Source organism: Arvicanthis niloticus, chromosome X (assembly GCF_011762505.2).
Source record: "Arvicanthis niloticus isolate mArvNil1 chromosome X, mArvNil1.pat.X, whole genome shotgun sequence".
NCBI lineage: Eukaryota > Metazoa > Chordata > Mammalia > Rodentia > Muridae > Arvicanthis > Arvicanthis niloticus.
Genome location: NC_047679.1, coordinates 29,293,487 through 29,316,174, shown reverse-complemented (window position 1 = coordinate 29,316,174; position 22,688 = coordinate 29,293,487). Strand labels below are relative to the sequence as shown.

At 39.2% G+C, this 22,688-nt stretch overlaps 1 protein-coding gene across 7 annotated transcripts in view; it reads left to right on the top strand.

Moving 5' to 3' along the window:
* Window positions 1-22,688, top strand: part of Sh3kbp1 (SH3 domain containing kinase binding protein 1) — a 207,222-nt gene that overhangs the window by 72,397 nt on the left and 112,137 nt on the right. The window contains exon 1 of one of the 7 annotated variants that reach the window (XM_076918932.1): window positions 4,065-4,191. The exons of the other annotated variants lie outside the window; for them this stretch is intronic. Within the exon in view, the coding sequence (XP_076775047.1) occupies window positions 4,180-4,191 (12 nt within the window). The 5' untranslated portion in view covers window positions 4,065-4,179. Of the gene's footprint in view, window positions 1-4,064; window positions 4,192-22,688 lie in introns of those variants that run through there. 7 annotated transcript variants of the gene reach the window in all.

The window sequence follows — 22,688 nt, the reverse complement described above, 5'->3', positions numbered from 1 at the left end:
TGAAAATTCCTTTTTCATTTATTCATTAATTGCCTCACTTACTCATTTACTGAAGCATCACCAAATTTCTTCTACAGATCATCAGTGGCACTTGGAGATTTCTCTGTAATGGAATGAATGGGTGACAGTCCACATCAAAAGAGATGGGCTGGATGGTATGTGCAGATCAGAGGTTCTCAACCTGTGGGTTTTCTAGCCCTCACATATCATACCCTGTATATCAGATATTTACATTATGATTCATAAACCATAGCAAAACTATAGTAATGAAGTAGCAATGAAAATAAATTTATGGTTGGGGGGGGGGCTCACCACAACATGATGAACTGTATTAAGGAGTCACAGCATTAGGAAAATGGAGAAACATTGGCCTAAGATGCTGTATTTACAGATTAGGCGCAGTGTGCTTTTACTTGTTTGTTTGCCCGGATGTTTATTGATTAGGAGTCAGGTAGATATGATCTAGGTAATTGGAATTTAACACTTCTTAACAAAGTCATAGTTTGGCTCAGCTATTATTTCTACATTTCTCATCTGATACCATGGATTGTCTCAAAACCTTTTATTTATGTTTTGTTTGAGACAGGCTATCATGAACCCTGGGCTCATTTTTAACCCACTGTGTAGGTGGGGATGATAATGAACTCTTGATGTTCCTGTTTCTGCCTTCCAAGTTCTAGGATTACAGGCATATACCCTCATGTCTATGTAGATCGTCCCTTGATCTGACAAACTTTTATATAGAAAGGTTCATATAGGGCTGGAGAGATGGCTCAGCAGTTAAGAGCAATTGGCTGCTCTTCCAGAGGTCCTGAGTTCAATTCCCAGTAACCACATGGTGGCTCACAACTGTCTGTAATGGGATCTGATGCTCTCTCCTGGTGTGTCTGAAGACAGGGACAGTGCACTCCTACATACACAAAATAAATAAATCTCTTTTTTTTTAAAAAAAAAGTAAGGTTCATATAAAACAGGGACAAGGACTAGCAGAATTGTGTCCATAGTATCTGAGAACCAGGCAGAAGGGAATTTCCTGGGGTGCTGAAAAGTAAGGGAGTATCCAAAGATATTTTCAAGGAAAACCAGTAACTGAGCAGAGTAGTATGTGTGTGGATCAGGAGAAAGCATGGTGACATTGAAGGAACAAATAGGTAGATTAGGCTGGAGCTCAGGGAAGGTCAGGTTGTGATGGTGGTAGACAGCTGGAAGAACGTGGTGCCTCTCCGTGGGAGCTTGCCAGTCTGCTTTCTCTTGGTGGAAGACTTCAGCTGTACAGCAGCACGATCTGCACTTTAGAGAGATAACTAGGGAGGTGCCTGAGAATGTGGACTAGAGATTGAAGAGGAAGTAGCTGGGACAGTTGCCAGCCCAGGGCTCTGTGGTTGATGACTAATTGGCCAGGCACCAGGAGCTTCTAGTAGCTCCTGGAAAGGGGCAGATGGGCCCACCTCATGCACATACTTTCAGCCAGGCTGCCATTGCCTCGGTTGGCAGCAGAACTGACAGATGAGCCAAATTTTCTTTCAAAGAAAATTGTTCTGTGTGTTTGGGGAGCCAAAAAGCCAAGAGTCAGCATCCTATTGTCTTTGTTCATAGATGAACTAGCCATAGTGGTGGGGGCGGGGCAGAGGGGAATAAGTTAGGAGGGCATTGTTTAAATATATTTGCATTTGTGTATGCACACACATAATTGTGTATATGTATAAATAACACCTATACATTTCAACAAATTCATCTTCCCAATTAGTTTTTTGTTGTTGCTTTGAAATAAGCTGTCAGGTTGCCCAGGCTGGATTCAGACTCACTATGAGTCCCCAGGCTAGCCCTGAACTCCTATAATCCTCTTGCCTCACCATCCAAATGCTACGACTATAGAGTATATGGTGCTGTGTACACCTACCTGCCCTAATTAGTATTTATTTATTTATATTTATTGAGACTGGGTCTCCTGTAGCCCAACGTGACCTTGAGCTCCTTATGGAGCTGTAGATAGCCTTGAACTCCCCAGCTTCCTGTCTCTGTTTTCCAAGTACTAGAATTACAAACTTATGCCGCCATGCTCACCTTATAATTTGTTGGTTTTCTAATTAGTTTTTAAATTAACTCTTCATGTAGAATAATTTTAGGTTTATAGAGAGGTGGTAAAGTAATACCAGAATTTTCACATACCCCATGCAGAGCTCTCACCATTGCTAACAGCTTCTATTCATATTATAGCTGTTGTAGTGCAGGGGCCAATGTCACTATGTGATTATTAATTCAAGTTCTAACTTTATTCAAGTACCCTTAGTTTTTATCCATTGTTCCTTTTCTTTAATTCAGGGTGTCATTCAGGATACTGCATTGTATTTAATCACCCTAACTCTGTAGATTCCTCCTGTTCTGGTGACCTTGGCAATTTTGAATTTTGTAGAATGTTCACAAATTGGCCATTTTCTGAAGGTTTCTCATTCATGTTACATCAGATGCTGAGGGTTCATGATAGCAAAAAAAAAAAAAAAAAAAAAAAAAAAAAAAACAACTTCATTTTCAATGTTGACCTTGGTCACCTTGATTGAGGTGAGCTTGGACAGTTTTGTCCCCTGGAAGGTTTGTTGTCATGTTTTATTTAATTTTGCCTTCTTTCTGTTCTAAACTCTTTTGGAAGAAGTCAATCTGCAAACCCTGTGGGGAATTATGCTATACTTCATTGAGGGAGGAGAGTCTAAAGAAATGAATTGAAATTCCTCTGGGCAGCCTTGTCTGTTCCTTCTCGTCCTAATTAGGTTTTGATAAGGTGGTTTCTTATCTGCATTCCAAATGCTAATGCCCTAGGACTTGCATCACATTTGTCATTCACATCCAGCGATAGCTCCCACCTTTGTTTTAGGTATGTCATATATAAACAGATCTGGGTCAGATTTACACAGATTATACATTTCTTGAGGACTGAGGCAGCATCTAATTTAAAGTCATCCCAGAGTCGGCCACAGTGTAGGCAGTTAGTAAGTGTAGAATGTATTATTTTTAAGTTAGTTTAATTAAAAGACTTAAAAATTAGCCATGGTTCATAACTACACAGGACATCAAGGTCTAAGAATTCAAGAAACATGGCAAGAAGAAGATATTGTTGATTTGTGAAGTCCTAAACTTGTAATAGTGTCTATTATGGCACTTCCTGTGTGCCAGATTCTTCTGTAAACATTTGGTAGTCTGTATATCATTTAGTCACCTGGACAACCAAGTAGGTCTGTGGCCACTGTGACGACTCTTGCAGTTCTTGTTTCTGTCGTGCATGAAATTGAACCCAGAACCTTGCACAACATGTGCTGTTCCATTAGTCCCATTTTATAGATAAGGAAATTAAGGTGAACAAAACTTAATTTGTTCAAGATTATCTAGCTTGGAAATGACCTACTTGGAACTTTTATATCATGTTCTGGCTCCAGAGTCTTGAACTCTTTATCTGTGAGCTCTGAAGTCATTAAAATGGTGATTCATATCGTATCTCATTTAGGGGAAAACAAGATTGATGTTTAAATACTTCATTCCAGGCTGTTGGGATATTTCTGATGACATGATGTATCCTAAGAGAAGCATGTCCATAGTCAATGCTATTTTTCCTTTAGTATTTTTTTTTAATTTTTGTGTAGTATGACTAATTTTATTTCTGTAAAATTGTTTGTACTTTTTGTAAAATACCATATTTTATATATTCCCAACTCCCCAGGCATATAATCTGTTGAAAGATAGCTTTTTACTTCTCCTCTGGCATTTAAATACACACAGACACTGACACACACACACACACACACACACACACACTACACACACACACACACACACACACACACACACACACACAAGTGGTCACTTGGTCCTGCCAATAAATACTCTCAGTGTGTTCCTTGTCCGTGTGGTCACACCTTTGGACACTGGGAGGCAACCTACATTACGGCTGGGATGTAGGCGAGGGAGGAGGACTTCTGGAGAAGCCACCCAAGCTATGAATTGGCCCTGGCTTCCTGAACCATAAACAAATGCAAGCTTTGTTCTCCCTATTCCTCATTTGGTCCCAAGTATGACTCAGGATTAGGCTGGGTCCTCAGGCTCCGTGCCTTTGGCTGTTTGAAGGAAGTGGGAGGATTACAGGGTAGTTCTGGGACCTTTACAAACTGAAGAGACGAGGCTGGCTGCAGGATGGGAGAAGAGGTATTTCTTTCTTTTTTTCTTTTAGAGAAGAAATGGATCCTTTAAATCTGTATCTTATCTATAGCATTTTATAGCAGGCCTTGTTCTGTATTTATATGGGTGTGTTAAAGTGATGATGTTTGGGCTAGCTGGAATCCCACAGTGGAGAGGGGTCACTCTTGGATGTATTCAGAAAGAACCTTTCCAATGTAAGGGTGATTTTCTAAATTTGAATGCTGCACTAGAGCGATTTAGCTTGGTTTTGATGCCCCCTCCCACCTCACGACATTGGTCAATTTGGCCATTAATTTTTACAGATGTTTTCAATTTCTTTGTGCCTTAGTTTTCATGTGCTCATACAGCAGAGAGTAATTTAAATGGGTAGTTTGCACAAGCAGTAACTAACTGTTACACCATGTCACAGAGATGTTTAGCAATTACAGATGTTTGTGCAGTCACCAAATCTAGCTTGCTCTTCAGGTTAGTTTAGGAGAAAAGAACATCTCTACAGAGCAAGCCAGCTGTGGGGCATCTCACCCTTGGGGGTCACAAACATTTGGAGTCTTCCTTGTGAATGGAGAAACTGTGAGTAATGCTTTTAGAGATGAAGAGACTTGCTTACTTTTGTAGGGCTGAGCATTTATATATGTGTACTCATATAGAGAGTAAGCCGGGATTACTTGCTTTTCTAAAAGTTAAGCTAAGGTGGTCATGTTTCTCTGAGTCCTTCATTATTTGACTACCTAAAAGCAGAAGTCTGTTATTTTCCAGACACAAAATAAAATTCCCTAAATAAACCACAGGATAAGTAAAGGCTTATGATTATTGTGTGTCTTCCATGTCCCCGTGTCTCACTGAAAGGAAAAAAAGAAAGAAAGAAAGAAATTAGGGAAGACAATTAGGTCTGCAAAATACGATCCTTTATATCTTTTTCTATTGGCTTTAACTTACATTTTTTTTTGAAACTTTTTTTAAAGGGAAAATAATGTGGCAAGAATGAAACTACTTGTTGCAGCACATTATTCAAGAGTACAAGAATTTCATGAAAGTTTTATTTTTCTTTGAACAGCTTCTGTTGCTTGCTTAGGAAGACAGGCAGATATCTGAGGCAGCTTCAGGTATTGACTAGAGTAAAGGTCATGTGCGGTAGCTCGGGAGGGTCTGCTAGGGCAAGCAGCCTGAAAATTGTCTGGTCTAGATGGAATTTTTCTATGTTCATTTGTTGTGAATTTTTTTTCAGATCACAATACTAAATAATAAGCTTCCTCTTGGCCTCTTCATCTGTTTATGTCATTATGCTTTGGTCTCCTTGGTTCCTCTCCCCTCTTCTTCTTTCTTAGTCCTTCTGTACCCCATGTTAGTTGTTTAACTTTAGCCTCAGGAAATGGTGAGAGCCCTTTAAGTTATAAAGTACTGACTGGGAAGACTGAGCGATTTGCAGTCCATTGGGAGTTTATCCAGCCCTCCAGCAAGGCCCTGGAGATGGCAAAGGCAGGATGACCTGCTGGCTCCAACCCTTCTGTCCTGTTTCCAAGGAAATAAGCTACCTACCTCACTGTAGGAGAGTGCTTCCTGAACCCATTTGTCTATCAAGAACTAAATAGCATTGTTGCTTCTCTCATGTCAAGACTTTTTTCTAGTAATAATAATAGTTAAAAACAGTAACTCGTGGTCAAAGTATATGAAGAACTAGAGTCTGTTTTTAGTCTCATATTGGGAGAAATTATAATTAACATTTGAGTGTGTATTTTTCCAGACTATTTTCCGAGCCTGAATATGCATTCAGGGCACAGTCATTTGCTATTCTTACAATAACAGGGGCATAGTACACAATTCCTGTCTTGAAAACTTAATTTTTTTGTTTTTGTTTTTTGTTTGTTTGTTTTTTTCCTGAGTCAGGGTTTCACTCTATAGCCCTGCCTATCCTAGAGCTCACCCTGTAGACCAGGCTGGCCTTGAACTCATAGGGTTCCATCTGCCTCTGCCTCTGCCTCCAGGTGCACTGCCTTGCTGTTTGGAAAACATAATATGCTATGACCCACTTTTTTCTGTTCGATAACTACATGGCATTTTAAAGGTTTCTAGCCATGAGAAGAATACAATACCATTTATTGAACTACACTTCACTTGATGACTCTTTAGATTGTTTCTGTGTTTAATAACTTTTCATACTCTTAATATTAAAAGCTAAGAGTATTTTCTTAGGCTAAGCATGATGGCTCACATCGGCAGTCCCAGAACTCAGGAGACTTAGGCAGGAGGATTTCCATAAATGTGAATCTACTCTGGGCTACATAGTTCCAGGCCAGCCTGTGCTACAAGTCCTTATCTCAAACAAACAAACAAACAAACAAACATACGTACGTATGTACGTACATATGTATGTATGTATGTGCATATATATGTATATATAATATGTTTTTTAAAAGATAAAGAGAAGGGGGATGTGTTTTGGTGGATGTATGATGAGGTATGGAGGAAGGGGATATCTCAGCAGGCCCATGCTGAGGCATCCCTTCCCCCTGAGGGACCAGCCACATGATGGTATAGTATAGAATAGAGTTTATTCAGGGCATGGGGAGGGGAGTTAAGAGGGTAGAAAGGCAGAGAGAGGGAGAGAAGAGGAGAAGAGAAGAGAAAAGAAGAAAGGAAAAGAGGCATAGAGGCCGGCCATGAGCCTGTAGAGAGAGGAGGGGAAGGGAATGGGGAGAGTGTGGGAGCAGGAAGGGAAGAGCAAGAGCAAGAGAGAAGCAAGAGAGCAAGAAGGGGGAGGGGGCAAGTGGCCCCTTTTATAGTGAGTCAGGCATACCTGGCTGTTGCCAGGTAACTGTGGGGCGGAGCATATCTGGTTGTTGCCAGGCAACTGTGGGGTGGATCTTAGACAGAATGCTAACAATGTGGTATGTGTGTGTATCATTATATCTCACCTGTTTATTTTCTCAACATAAGTAGTTTTACCTTCCCTCCTTCGTCCCTCCTTTCTTTCCTTTGTTCCTTCATTTGTTCTTTCTTATTTTGAGGCAGAGTTCCATATAATGCAAGCAGTTCTGAGATTCACTACATAGCTGAGGATGAGCTTGAATTCCTGATTCCCCTTGTTTCTACCTCCTGCATTCTGGGATTATAAATTTGCCATGCCTGACTCCTTAAGATGAATTTAGAAAGGAGAAACTTCCAGGTTTAATGGCTGATCTGACATTGATTTTGATTTAAACGAAAATAACCTGAATATATGGTTTCTAACTACCTGTGGAATAAAAAGTTCAATTTTTGTAATGCTTAACACTTAGCTTTACTTCTTAGTAGAAATAACCCAGACAAGCTTTTGCCAACTGGGTGTGGTAGTAGACACCTGTAATCTCAGCATTGCACAGGCAAAGGCAGGAAGGCTCTCCATAAGTTCAATGCCAAGATACTGATCTCTGTAGCGAGTTCTAGACCAGCCTGAGCTACAGAGATAAACTCTCTCTCAAACACAGAGCAAAGCCAAACTAAAAACCCCAACAATGCCAGAGTGTTCTATAAGCCAGCTGTGGCATTAGCTAAGTTCATAGCATCTTGCTTTCATCCTACTATTAATCTCTAGAATGTTTGCATGCTGCAAAACTCTTCTCACAAAACACCCTTCCCTAAACTGCTAGGACACTCCATTAGGCTGTCTTTATGAATTTCTTTGCTGATTCTAATTCTAAAGTTTTAAGGAACCCTTGTACTGCTTTCTTTCCACAGTGGTGGTACCACATTTCCTTCTCACCAGCCATCCACAGGGTTTTCTGTTTTTTTCCACATCCTCACTTGTCTATAGTATTTCCTGCTTTTGTTTTGATTTTGATGGCAGCTATCCTAGTAAATGTCAGGTGTTTAACATGTGTCTGTTTGCCATCGTGAAAGGAGAAGGACAGCACTTTTTTTAACCTAATAACTGGGGAGTTAAAGGGTCAGGGAAAAGGCCTTCTACTTCAAAGACACCATTAACCAGATGAAGATTTGCACAACTGCAAAAGATTGTGAAGCTCTTGAAGGAAGAACCTCTTTTCCACACTCCCTGAAGGAAAAAATAGGTAGTAGTATTCAAGTACTTGGCTAAATTCCTGCTTTTTATGTAGTTTAGCCCCCTCACTTGGAAGGTTAAAATTTCTTCTGTGTGCTTTTGTTAATTCTAAGTGACTTCCTCTTAGTGGAAAAAGTTTGCCATATGGTTGATTTTTCTCTTGTTTTCTACTATATAGAATTGCTCAGGAACAAGAAATGGCAGTCTTTCTATTTATAAAGCATTGGTTGAATTATTTATATGTAATTAGATATATAATGTATAATAAATATATTTATTGATATTTTGCAATAGGATGTAAAGAATTATTGGTAAATATTCTGTCTTCTTTGTTTTTTTACTGACACATTATTATTTCGTAGTATATATTCTTGAGGTTGGTGGTTGCTTTTGATATCCAAAGTCATGCACATGTCTGGTTGGCCATTGAAATGATCATGCTTTTGTATTTAACCTGATTTTTTTTGATATTCTCAACTAGTTGTAAAATAAGACTGTGACAAACTGGGACTCAGTAGATGAAATATATTCTATTCTATGAGAGAGAGAGAGAGAGAGAGAGAGAGAGAATATGAACCCAGCATACAATCCTGCTGACATTAGCTGAATTGTGTGTGTGTTTTCTCCCATTTAACAAATTTAAATTGCAGAGGTCAGTTACTCAGCAACTTGTCTTATATTTCTTTGTGGCATTGTAGCCCATTTAATTGGTACAAAATTCTTCCTTAGCTCAGGCTCTCCATATTGAAAGCCAGATCTTCAAATAAATGTGTGCTTCAGCCATGAATAGAAGCATAAACTACTATTCTACACTTCTGTATGTTCTACACTTCTAAAAGTCACTTCACAGTCAACTTTAAAAAAATAATAATTCATCAACAACCCATGCACCAGAATTTCTGTAAATGGCCCCCTTTTATCAAAAGGTCATCCTTAATGCTATTTCATGAGGCCTGTGATTCTGAAGTATTACCGCCATTAAACTTATCCTTGCACTTGTAGAAATTCAACAGTCAGGGTTTGGAAATGTGATGGCAGAAAACTGGGGCCTGTATCACTTCAAAGTTGTATTTCTGCTTTGTTCATTTACACTGAGGAACTTAGAGGTGGAGAGGATGCATTTACTGCTTGGTTTTCTTATTCTTCACTAGCCGAGCATCTTCATTCACCAGTGATTTTAATATGTTTTGCTCCATTTGTTTTGGTAGCATCTGTTCAGTCTGTTCTTTTTATTTTGCCTTCTTAGTCAGGGATATTTTCACTTTTCAACAGGAAACAGTTTCTCTTGGGTACTTTTTCTAGGCTATGACTAGAAGCTGATAATCAATGAAGTGATGATGCTAAAAGTATCATAGTTTTAGGTCATGGAGGAGTTCACATATTTCTTCTAGCACAATGTTTATTCTTGTCTAGTTCCTACACTGGGAGAGCTAGCTGCCCCATAGACCTCACATATCTGATTTTATAACAAATTTATTTTGCTTCTAACCTATCAACCCCTTTACTTTTAAGCATCATTAGAAGCAGAGAAAAAAGCGTTCAAACAACCACAGGTTTTTGTGACCTTCAGTCATAAGTTGTAATGCCCAAGAGGGCAGGAGTTGTCTGGGTAGACACAAAATGGTTTTAAGAATGTTAATAAGAGGCTGAGAGAGGCATCTAGGTCATGGATGGATCACTAAGTTTCTAAGAAATATAGTAAAAAAAAAAGGGGGGGTGCTTCATGGGCTCTAAAGCAGTGTGTAAGCAAACCTTGAATTTTGTCTATTCCAATTCTGTGAAATCTTATGGTGGTTTACCTTGCCATGGAATTGAATTGATGACAAAGAGGCCAGAGATATCCTGAGGAGCTACGAGGCAAGGCAGTAAATAAAAATTCGGGATTTTTGAAAGAATATATATATATATTACCTGCATGTGTATATGCGTCATATTTGTGCCTCTTGCCCATAGATGGCATCAGATGCCCTGGAATTGGAGTTCTGGATGATTGTGAGCCACACATATGTGCTAGGAACTGAACCTGGATTCAATATAAGAATAGCAAGTGCTCTTAACTGCTGAGCCATCTCTCCAGCCCCCATGAAAACTAATTTCAACCAAACACTGGATATCAGGAGTTATGGACAAACCTTAGTCATTACAGCAGAGAAAGTTGGCTAAGCAATGTCTATGAGGAAATTAGACTTCACAGAGCTTGATACTGTTCCTTGATTCCACTAATGGCAGAAGAAGGAACCCTGTAACTTGAATCATGATGATCAGGTTAGGAATGAAGAATGAGTGGCTGATGGTGAGGGTTAATAAACTCACTTTGTTATGCTATGGTGGTAAAAATGTAAAAATCTTTTGCTGAAAATCTCTGTAAATTTGGGAGCATGTCCAAACACGTCTGCCAGAATCATACTAAATATAATAGAATAACCCAGAAGTAATGAATGTATTGTTCATTCAAAACGTACCATTCCTGGTCATTGTCCTCTTTTGTCACCGTTTTCCATGAATCTGTATTGTGTTTTCCCTGTGCAGAGCCTATAGCAAGTCTTTGTGTAAGGCACAAAGAGGAATTGCTGCTCTGGGAGCACACAAGCAAACATTGAAGCAAGTATTCTCCATTGTGACAGAAAAGGACACGGAATCAGTGAAGAATAGAAAACACATCAATGGACATATTTTACTAGATGCATTGTCTTGTCTATTTATCCTTTAAGAATGTTCCTTAAAAAGTAACAGAACCAAACATGTTGGTACATGCTTATGATCCCAGTAGTAGAGCTCAAGGTCGTCATTCTCCACCACATAGCTAGTTTAAGATCAGCCTGGGCTATGTGAAATCCCATCTCAAAAGAAAAAAAACCATAGTGGTGTGTATTTTTAATTCTAGTACTCATGAGGCAGAGGCAAGTAGATCTCTATGAATTTGAGGCCAGCTTAGTCTCAAGTGAGTTCCATACTAGCTGACTACATACTGAGAGCCTGTCTAAAAATTAAAATAAACACCAAACTTAAAAGTAACATTAGCCAGCTGAGAAAAGCACATGTGTAGAATTAGTGATTTCATGTTTTCTTCATCTATGTGTTGTGTGGTTTGGTGTTTTTGTATATGTTATAAAGAAGGGAGAGAGGGAAATATTTTAACACCAAAGAATTAAAACTTGCAAAATGAGTTGGTAAAACATTACCATTTGCTCATATGATAAGGATTTAATTTGCTTGAAACTCAGGCATCTTAGAATTTACAGCCTTAAGAGAATTGTCTTCTCCCTCATATTTGCTGTTAAATTGATGTTAAATGGATGAAATGATGAATGAATATGAAAAAGAAGCCAAGTATGGACTTATGTTAAACTTATGTTCTACAAGACCAGAAATGACAAAAGAAACATCTTTGTTAAAGTGCATTTACAGCGCTGGGAGGATGGCTCAGTGGGTAAGAGCACTTGCTGTGGAGTTCAAGTTCCTAGCATGTGTATAAAGCCTGTGCATGGCTGCACATGTCTGTAACTTCAGCCTTAGAGGGAGAAGATAGGGTAATCCTGGAAGCCTCCTACATACCCAGCCTAGCCAAAACTGCAAGCTTTCAGGACAGGAAAAGACCTTGTTTGAAAAAATAGCCAGGTGGGGCAGCACATGCCTTTAATCCTAGTACTATGGAAGTAGAGACAGGCAGATCTCTGATTTCAAGGTCAGCATGGTCTATAGATTGAGTTCAAGGCTAGCCAGGACTACACAGAGAAATCCTGTCTCAAAACAAACAAAAAACAAAAAATGTAGAGAGCACTAGAAAAATACTCTCACCTCTTCCTCTGGCCTCTGATTTCACATGTATACACACACACACACACACACACACACACACACACACACACACACATATATATATATATATATATATATATATGCATGCATATATGTATGTACGTATGTATATATACATGTGCTATAATACCACACACCTAAAATGTTTTTGAAAGCAACATACAATTGGTGTGTGTGTATATATATATATATATATATATATATATATATATATATATATTTATTAATTAGAGTCTGGGGAGGTGGCTAAGTTGATGGAGTGCTTGCCACAAGAGTATGAAGACTTCAACATGCATGTTTGGGTGGGAGGGAGCTTGGTGGTATGACCCAGCAATCCTAGCACTGGAGCACTAGGGAAGTGGAGAAAGGATATCTGAAGCTTACTGGTAAGCTAATATTGTCTACTCTTTGTACTCTAGGTTCAGGGAGAGACCCCGCCTTAAAAAATGAAATAATTAAAGGTGGTGAACCCTAGAAGATATTTGACATCAACCTCTGGTTGCCACATACACTTGCATATGTGTGTACATGTTCCAAAATACATTCATTCAAACACACACAGTCATAAGCATGTACACATACATTTCATGTGCATGTGTGCACACACTTTTTAAGAAGAAGAAAAAATATATCTATTCAATCTGTTTTCACCCCTAGGTAGAATCCTATTTTAATATAAATCAGTCTTGATTTTAAAAAAAAAAAAAGCACAAGATCATGTTAATTGGAAATGTTTCTTAAAGAAATGAAAATGTCTATGAAATCTATGAAATACAAAATTAAGATATTCCTTAATAGCCACTTTTAATTTTTTTGAATGATTTATTTTTATTTTATGTGCATCCATGTTTTGCCTGCATATATGTCTATGTGAAGTAATTTGATCTTCTGAAACTGGAGTTACAAGCAGTTAGAAGCTACCATGTGGGTAGGAATTGAACCCAGGTCCTCTGGAAGAACAACTACTGCTGTTAACTTCTGAGCCATCCCTTCAGCCCACAAATAGCTACTTCTAACAGTAGTAGGTAATCCTGTATTTAATCACACTGTCATCCCTTGAAACAATACTTCTGGCCGGGCAGTAGTGGCACACGCTTTTAATCCCGGCACTTGGGAGGCAGAGGCAGGCAGATTTCTGAGTTCGAGGCCAGCCTGGTCTACAGAGTGAGTTCCAGGACAGCCAGGGCTACACAGAGAAACCCTGTCTCAAAAACCAAAAAAAACAAACCAAAACAAAACAAAGAAACAGTACTTCTTTAAAGACCAGAAATAAAGAATCTGTAAGCATTGTCTTTTTAAAAAAATATTTAAATTTTATTTATGTATATTTATGTTTTGCATTATTAATTTTTAATGATGCCTTAATGCATATTAATATACAAATGTATATCTCATGTGTGCCCGGTGGCAGTGGAGGTCAGAGTCAGGCTCCAGAACCCCTGGAAGTGGAGTTACAGATGATTGTGAGCCACCATGTGGGTGCTAGGAATTGAACCCAGAACATCTGCAAGTATTCTTAACCACTGAGCCATCCCTGTAGGTATGGTCTTTGATTATACATAAAGTCCTTTTCTGAAATACAAATAAGGAATTCATGAGTTTAATTAGAAGAATAAGAAACCTGTTCTTGGCATTGAAAACGTGATAAAATGTCCCAACACTTTATTTGGAACAACATTAATTAGAAATGAGTCTACATTATGTACTTAGTCACTAAAGTTATGAGCCAGTGAAGAACTATAAGTAAAGAAGATGACAAATGCCACAGTGTTTTCTATATGGGTGGCGTCTTGCAATTTCCCATCATGATTCATTTCACATCTGACGGTCTTAACATCCTTACTAATGACTTGGAAATAAAATGACAAACAGATGAAAGCTTCATGTGACTACTAGCTAGGAGTAGTTGCAAATCAAATCAGACCTTCAAGAGTGACATCAGTAATGTGGGGAGGGAGATTGTAATTTTTAGCCATTTTAACACACATTATTGTACCTCTCAAAACTTCATTTTTCTGATTATAAAATGATTTTTGAAATACTAGAAAATAAGGAAACAAAAAGCACTGATAATTTAACTTCCCTAGGGCAACCACTGTTACTGTTTTTAAATATTAGCTTTTAGTTGTTTGGCCATACAGTTTTAACTGGTTGAGATTCATACCAGACTTAGAATTGTCTCCACACACAAGAATTTTTTAAATTGTTTTTATTTATTTGTTTAGCAATCTGTAAAATTTTGCATATTATTACAGCCTTCTAGAAACATCCCTTTAGCTGCTGGAGGGCCCAATTGGTTTCCTTTTTGTGGTGTAACTGGGGGTTCAGCCTGGGGTTGAACCCAGGACCTTACACGTACTAAGAAGGGGCTGTACCAACAAGCCATACCCTCAGACCCCCAGGTCCCTGTTTGAAAATTTTTAAAATTCTATTCATAGCTAGGCAGTGGTGGCATACACCTTTAATCCTAACACTTGGGAGGGAAGCAAAGACAGATGGATCTCTGAGTTTGAGGCCAGCTTGGTCTACAGAGAAAGTTCTAGGACAGGCTGGGCTACATAGAAAAACCCTGTTTCAAAAAGTGAAAAATAAATAAATAAAAATTAAAGTTACATTTATTTTGTGTTCACACATTCATCTTCTTTCTCTCCTTCCCTCCCCTATTGTGTGTTAGAGAGAGGGGGGTATGCTTGGCATAGTATGTGTGCGGACATCAGAGGACAACTTGAGGGAGTTTGTTCTTCCCTTCTAGCAAATGAAACGCAGGTGGTCAGCTTTGATTACAAGCACCTTTTCCTTCCGAGCCATCTCACTGGCCCTCAAGGCTCTGTTTTAAGGCTGTAGCTCTATGGAGGATCTCAGAGAACTAGAATTGGTGGACTGCATTGATTCCTATCAACGTTTTATTGACATTTCCTACATCACAACTGGGGATAGAGTGCTTCCTTGACAACCATAATGGTTTGGTGAGTTACACAGCGGTCTGTATTACTTACAAGATTTGTTGAGTTTCAGATATCCTACATAGGATCTGAACAGAGTTCCAGCACTTTCTTACTGATCTCTGTCTGTCTCTGACTGTCTCTGTCTGTCTCTGTCTCTCTCGTGGGTGTGGGAGTGTGTGTGCACACGCGCATGTTACACACATGCATGTGTGCAGATGGAGATGACTTGCTGGAGTCAGTCCTCTCCTCTCCTTCCACTATGTGTGTCTTGGAGGTGGAACTCAGTCATCAGGCTTGGCAGCAGACAGCTTGACCACTGAGTCATCTCACCACCCCCTTGCTAATCTTGAAAGAAGCCTTTCAGTGCCACTTTTGGATGTGTGGCCACTTCCAGGTAGTGGATTATGAATTCAATGGTTTATGTTAAGTATCTGTTAGTAATTTCTAAGTGGCTTTAAAAATCTGTACAGTGTGAGTGTGTGGTCTCATTTGGCCCGTTACCTTGGGAGGAGTATCTGTTTGGCCCAATAATTTAGAATTTCCTCATCCATTACTGAATGGGTGCCAGACTTTGAAAAAGATGGCTTGGGATAGTTTTCCGTGCTGGTATGTTTGCTCCTGAGTACCAAAACTCTCGATAAAAGGCTTTCTGTTCTCAGACAACAGGCCGTTTTCCCCAGACACATGCCTTGTTGTTTTTCCATCATCAACAGTAGATAACAGTTTGGATGCAGCCAGAAGCAGCTGGCATGGGCACACACTAGCGGTCCTCCGGGATGTTGTTCTGACCACTCACTGTACGTGCCACCTTTATTGAATGGAAATATCTGTGAGTTGTGGGCTTTGGCCTATCTCAGTTCCCCTCTCTCCTACTAATCTTCTCCCAGGAGCAACTCCATACCAATTGATGCTACTTTTAATCTCTTCCAGCTTCCAGATTTATCAGTTTCCTCTAGGCATGTCTTTGCTTTGTAACTGGTCTTCTAAAAACTGTTCTCCAACCGCCAAGCAAAGGAATGAGTGGCTAATGGGTGGCTAGCCTACTATTAGAAAAAAAACCTGTCTAATAGAACATTATTTCCAAGTTGAATTTACATAAAGGTATTCTGATGATTGATTTTTTCCATTTTGTTTGTGTGTGTTATATGTATGTATGTATGTATGTATGCCTATATGCATGTGTTTTTGTATGAACTTATTTGTGTGCATCTGTGAGCGAGCATTCATGTGAAAGCCTGATGTTGGGAATCATCCTCTATTGATCTTTAACTTCTTCATTGAGACAGGGTCTCTCAAACAAACTACCTCACCAATATGGTTAGTGTTACTAGGAGGCTTGTTCTGGGATCCTTTTTTTTTTTATAGTAAAGAATAGAGATTATTGAGGGCATGGGGAGGGGAGCCAGTAGGGTAGTAGAGGCAGAGACAGAGAGAGAGACACACACAGAGAGAGAGACAGACAGAGAGACAGAGAGACAGAGAAGCAGGCAGAAGTAGAGGCCAGCCATGACCACGTGGAGAGAGAGGAAGAGGGGGGAGGGGACAGAGAGGCAAGAGGGTAAGAGAGAGAGGGTAAGAGAGTAAGAGATTAAGAGCTGTTCTGGGGATCCTTATCTGCCCCTTTCCAGGCATTTAATGTGGGTTTCTGGGATCTGAACTTAAGTCCTTGAACTTGTGTGACAAGCTGTTTAGCCCCCTAGCAGTCTGTACAGCCAGACTGAGTTTTTAATTCAGCAAAATCTAACGATAAGCACATTATGCACCTGTCATTGTATCCTTCTAGAAAAATCCATGACATTTTTATCATTGGCTTCATTTTAAAGGAGAGGAAAGTGGCATGTGGAGAAGTGAAGTAATTTGCCCAACATCACATAGCCAGTAAAGTTGCTTTTAGAGACCATTTCTCCTCAGTACAAAACTTACCACTAGATGCCAAAAGAAAGGGTTGGTTTATTTGTTTCATTATGATGTCCCTAGCACCACTATAAGACTATTTTCTGATGGATGGTAAATGACTGTTTGACAAAAGTATTATATTAAGCTCATCTAATGCCTGGGGCACTTGGAAGGATTTGGAGGTGTCCAGGGCAGCCCTCCCCCATTATGTCGTCATCCTAGTTAATGAAACAAACAGAAAGAAGTAGTCAGAAAACCAAGGTCATGGACAATGAGAGCTCCTCATGCATGGGAGGGCACTTCACCTATGACATTTTCATGGGAAGCATAAAATATGGGTTTGATTTGCCCCCGTTGTTGAATATGTCCTAGTCACTTATGACTAGAATGCCCTGATTTTAAGTTAATTTGACCTCTCTTGACAGAACCTTCATTTTTAACTTGACTATTTTGATGTTTCTATTATTTTTTAATTTGTATTTAATTATATATATAGCTGTTTTGCCTTCTTGTATGTATATGCACAAATGTGTGCCTGGTACCTGCAGGGACCAGAAGACATTGGATCCTCTGAAACTGGAATTACAGATGTTTTAAGGCACCACATAGGTGCTGGGAATCCAACCTGGGTCCTTTGGAAGAACAGCCAGTATTGTTCTTTACTGCTGAACCATATCTCCAGTCCCTTTTATGTTTAATGACTTACTTTACTATGTTTAATTTTGTGTGTGTGTCTGTGTGTGCGCCCATGTACACATACATGAATATGCATGTGACTACTGGTGCCCGTGAGGCATTGGATACCCTTAGAGCTGTACTTATAGGTGGTTGGGAGTTGCCAGACATCAGTGCTTGGAATCAACCTCAGGTCCTTAGAAGAGTAGTGTCCACTCTTAATTGATGATCCTTCTCTACACCCCACTGTTTCTTTTAACTCTGTATAGTTCTAGCTAACCTCAAGCTCACTGCCCTCCTCCAACGACCTCCCAAATGCTAGAATTGCAGACATGTTTCTGACATGCCCCAGTGGGATTCTATTCTTGAGATATTTTTAAGTCACCTTTCTAAGTATACTGCTGTGTACACAGAAGACATGTCAGTTGTGTTCCTGACCACGAGTAAACTCCCATTTTTAATTCATATATGACCTAGATTCATTTTTCATAGTAAAAAGCAATATAACACCAGAAAGCCTTTTAAAAATATCTTGTGTGTCTGTCTGTGTTCATGTTTGTGCATGTGTGTCTGGAGACCAGGGGCCTAGTTCTTGTATTGTTTTTTAGGATTGATGTTCACCTTGCTTTTGAGATAGGATTTCATAGGGACCTGAAGCTTTCTGATTAGGCTAGACTGGGAATTCTCCTGGGAATTCTTTAGTTTCTACCTCCTCAGTGCTGGGATTACAAGTGTGCACAACCCTACCTGGCTTTCTCGGTAGGCTCTGAGGGTCGAACTCAGGGTCTCCTGCTTACACAACAAGCACTTTATAGATTGAGGTATTTTCTCAGTCCTCAAGCAAGTCTAGATGTATTTCCTCTGTCCTTCCGTACATTAGGAGAGTCTATGTGATTCTTCAAAACAAGCATTTTTCTTTAGAAGTCTGTGTGGCTAGTGATGAAAGTAAAGAATGAGTCTTACAGCATTAAGGCCAGCATTGCTTTAGTATTAGCCAGATTTGAAGAAGGGCTTCATGGAGTCGGTAGGTTATCTTTTAAAGAACTATTTCACCTAAGACTGAGGCAGAATATGGCCTAGATAATGTATATAAATGGAAGTACAGCTTGGATTGTACTTTAATGCTAAGGTTGGGCTCCTAGCTCCACAGAATAAATACAATTAGACAATATAGTCATCCTTTGATATTTATGGGGGATTGTTCATAGGATCTGCCCCCTAATGGAAAAACTCCATTATGTTCATCTCCTATATAAAATATAAACAGCTGTTATACTGCATTATTTAGGAAATGATGACAAGAAGGTCTGATGATTTAACATGGAGGCAGTATCTTTCCCAAGTATTTTAACTCTGAAGTATTTGTATCTATGGATGCAGAATCCGCAAATACAGCAGTTTCTACTCCCCCATTCCTCTGTTTCTATTTTTTTTTTTATGACTGGCTTAATTCACCTAGTATAATATCCACCAGGATCGTTCATGTTATGGTGGCAGAATTGCCTTTTTAAGGCTCAATAGTACTCTGTTGTGTGCTCTAAGCTCTCTCTCTCTCTCTCTCTCTCTCTCTCTCTCTCTCTCTCTTTCTCTCTTTCTCTCTCTCTCTCTCTCTCTCTCTCTCTCTCTCTCTCTCTCTCTCTCTCTCTCTCTCTCTTCCTCTCTTCCTTCCTTTCTTTCTTTCTTAAGATTGTGGTTCTACTTTAAAACAATGCATCAGTTTATGGCTCTAAGTACGATCTGGTTTTGGATTGAGACTGCTTCATTTTCCTTCTCTTCTCTGAAGAATAGAAAGCTTTCTCTGAAAATACATTCTGGGAAAAAATTTGGAGTCAAACTTGATTAAACAATTTACTTTAGATTTGTCAGATGAAAATGATGGTTTCTTATGTCTGTCAAGAGCTGCTCATGTGTCTATATGTTTTTTTTTAATGTTTTAGTTTTCAAATGGGAGATTGACTGGTGTTTTCACAGGAAGCAAAATGCTTGGAGTGATTACAGACCTATTATTTTGCCACTATGTCTTGGCACTAGTAGCAGAGCCCAGAGAAATGCATCTTCTTTGACCCTTTCCATCAGCTCCCTGAACCCTGGGATTCATCTCTGTGACCAACTCCTCTGAGTGGGAACTTATTGTTGTCTTTTGCACATGATTGGTACTCACTATGTGGCATGCACACACAGAGACTCAAGAGCATGACAAAATCAGAAATGTTTCTGCCATATTTGTACCAGTTTGCAGTCACTGATTTGTGCCTGTAGCGGCTATGAGCTGTAGCTAGGCAAGCATGTTTTCGGGGCTTTAAGCAGAAGACAGTGTTGCTTTGCCACCATCGTTTTACTTTTAGCCTTTTGTTTCTTTATCATTCCTCATCAGTCTTAGCATCCCAAACTGGACCATCGCACCTCTCTTTACTTTTTCTGGTGACCAGATGTTTTGGGAATAAGCCACAAACTACTGTAACAGTGGCTTTAACTTACGTAGCTGGCTTGTGGGCCTAAAGCTTCTCTCTCTCTCTCTCTCTCTCTCTCTCTCCTCAGTGTACGTGCCTCCACCCACATCACATTGTGAACATCTGCTCATGACTCAAGTGAGTCTCCTGCCTCAGTCTCTTGAGTACACCCACTACACCCAACTCCTTCATCCCATTGTGCCTTACTTCCTTGCTTTTTATTCAACTAAGACACCCTTTCTACTACATTCTTAGACCAACTCCTACTTATCTTTCTGAATTTAGCACAAGCCTCACTGCTGCCATCTTTGACACTTACTTCCTCATGTAGATTGGCTAACAACTATTTTCCTCTCTATCTGTACATGTCTTTATCGTACTGTTTATCCCTTTGCACTATGTGATGTGTATCTAATGAGCCGGACCCTACTGCTAATCTCAAACTTGTTGATGATCCAGGACACTGAGCCTTTAATTTAATATTTGTATATGCAATAGCTAGAATAGAATTCACTACCAAGGCAAGTGTTCATTTTAGTGTTCTAACAGAAAGCTGAATAAAAGGTGGCTTTGCCCTCGTGATATTTTTCTATGCTTTACATAGAAAAATATCACGAGTAAGTATGGGATTCATGCCCATGGAAGATGTTGGTTAAAGCTGATACAATACCTGATGGGCTTTATTTGAATCTTACAGGTGAGATGTACTCAACTGTAGTGGAGAAGGAGATGTCATCCCCAGGTTGGTGATAGGGATAGCCTGGAATATGCTTTGATTATATAAAGAAACACACAAAGTAGAGTGGATCCTTGTGTGTGAATTAATTGAACTGCTTCATGGGAACACTGTAGCTTGGTCCATGTGTGATATTAAAGCATGACAAACCAAAGACATATTTTCACATCTATCATACCATTCTTTCTCTCCCTTACCTATCTAGTCTCTTCCTAAAGTCTCTCTAAGTGATGTAAAATGAAGGCATTGTTAATCAAAGAGAGAGAGAGAGAGACAGACAGACAGACAGACAGACACTCCCCTGGAAGGAGTGTTTATAACTTTTCTTTTATCTGTTCTAACAGCCAAAATAGTCTCCCAAAGTATAATGACAGGTTGTATTTTGTAAAAGTGGTATGTGAATGGACATTCACTTTGACTTGCTCATATTCTCTGAATAAGATGGTTCTTTAACAAGCTGGCATGCAGTGTCCTCTCCTGGGAACAGTGTGGGTAAAATGCAAACAGTATTTTCATATATTGTCAGATATTTGGAGAGCCAATGTCTATGATTTTAATATTCTCTGAATTACATGCTGTATCTCACTGAGCACTTAAGCCTGGGTGGAAGCCTCAGCTAACTGCAAATGTTATTTGGATTTCACAAAGAGATAGTCATCACCCTTCCTCTTCCTGTTGTATGGCTCTTTTACTTTTTAAAGGCATGCTTTTAGAGGTGTTCAATAAACAGACAAATGAGCCAAATCACATCCTGGCAGGAAATAAAGTCAATTATAAATAACGGAACCTGGCCCAAATTCTTTATACAAGCAACACTCTCATATTCTCTCTCTCTCTCTCTCTCTCTCTCTCTCTCTCTCTCTCTCTCTCTCTCTCATATATATATATATATATATGTATGTATATATACTTATACATATATAAACACAAACATAAAATACAAATAATATACATATGTAGTAGAATGATAGATATTAAAGCCTTTTAATGGACAGATTAAAAGAGGAAACTATGGAAGCCCTGTTGGAAGATTCCCAAGTTCAGTCAAAAGGTCATGTTGTATTTAGAGAAAGTTTGCTATTAGTCTTGCAAGGTAAGAGAAGATATGAACTGTTAGGAGGTATAACATGGTGTAAGAATTAGAAGTAAATCTTCATATTTTTCCTGGTGGATCTCCATGAGCAGTAATAAAATAGCAATACGTGTTCTGATTGCTTTGGTGCAGGTGCATTAAGAGGTATAAAGGGTGTTTGAAAGTTGTCTTATGATAGATCAATGGATCCTTGTCTGAAAAATGATTGATATAATCCCTGAGCAAGTTATAGGCTCTGTCTAGATCAGAGTCAAAGATGAAGGGAGTAATATGCACTCAGAACTCTGTTGTTGGATTCACTGGGAGGTATAATGACAATTGTCATTGAAGGCCAGTTTCAAGGCCTGGTCCTAGGACACAGAGGAGAGAGGGAAGAAAACTTAGGAAAAGGGTAGTGTTCACCTACTTGTTCTGTAGACTACTCATTCTTGTGGTGTCTTACTGGCTATCAAAAGAAGTCCTATGCTTGGAGAAGACTAGAATACACTGAGAAACTTTAGGATAAAGTTAAATAATAACTATAGGACTTAAACAGTATTCAATGGTTTCCAAATTTACCAAGTTAGGGATTAGGTATTTTGGTGATTAGTTGGTAAGTAGAGCATTATAGGGGAACACACTTCTGAAGATTATTTCAGGATGAAATGTGTGTGTATGTGCATGTACATATGTGTGTGCAAGTATGGACACGTGTGTGCATTAAAACAAATGTGATGGAGCCTAAGAAAACACTGATTAATCAATGTTGGCAGAGTGCTGTCACTGTTGACCAAGCTGTGGAATACAGATGTATAACAATGACTAAAACAATGGGGTTCTTGGAAGGAGAGGGGTCCTCTGATTTGTCAAGAAG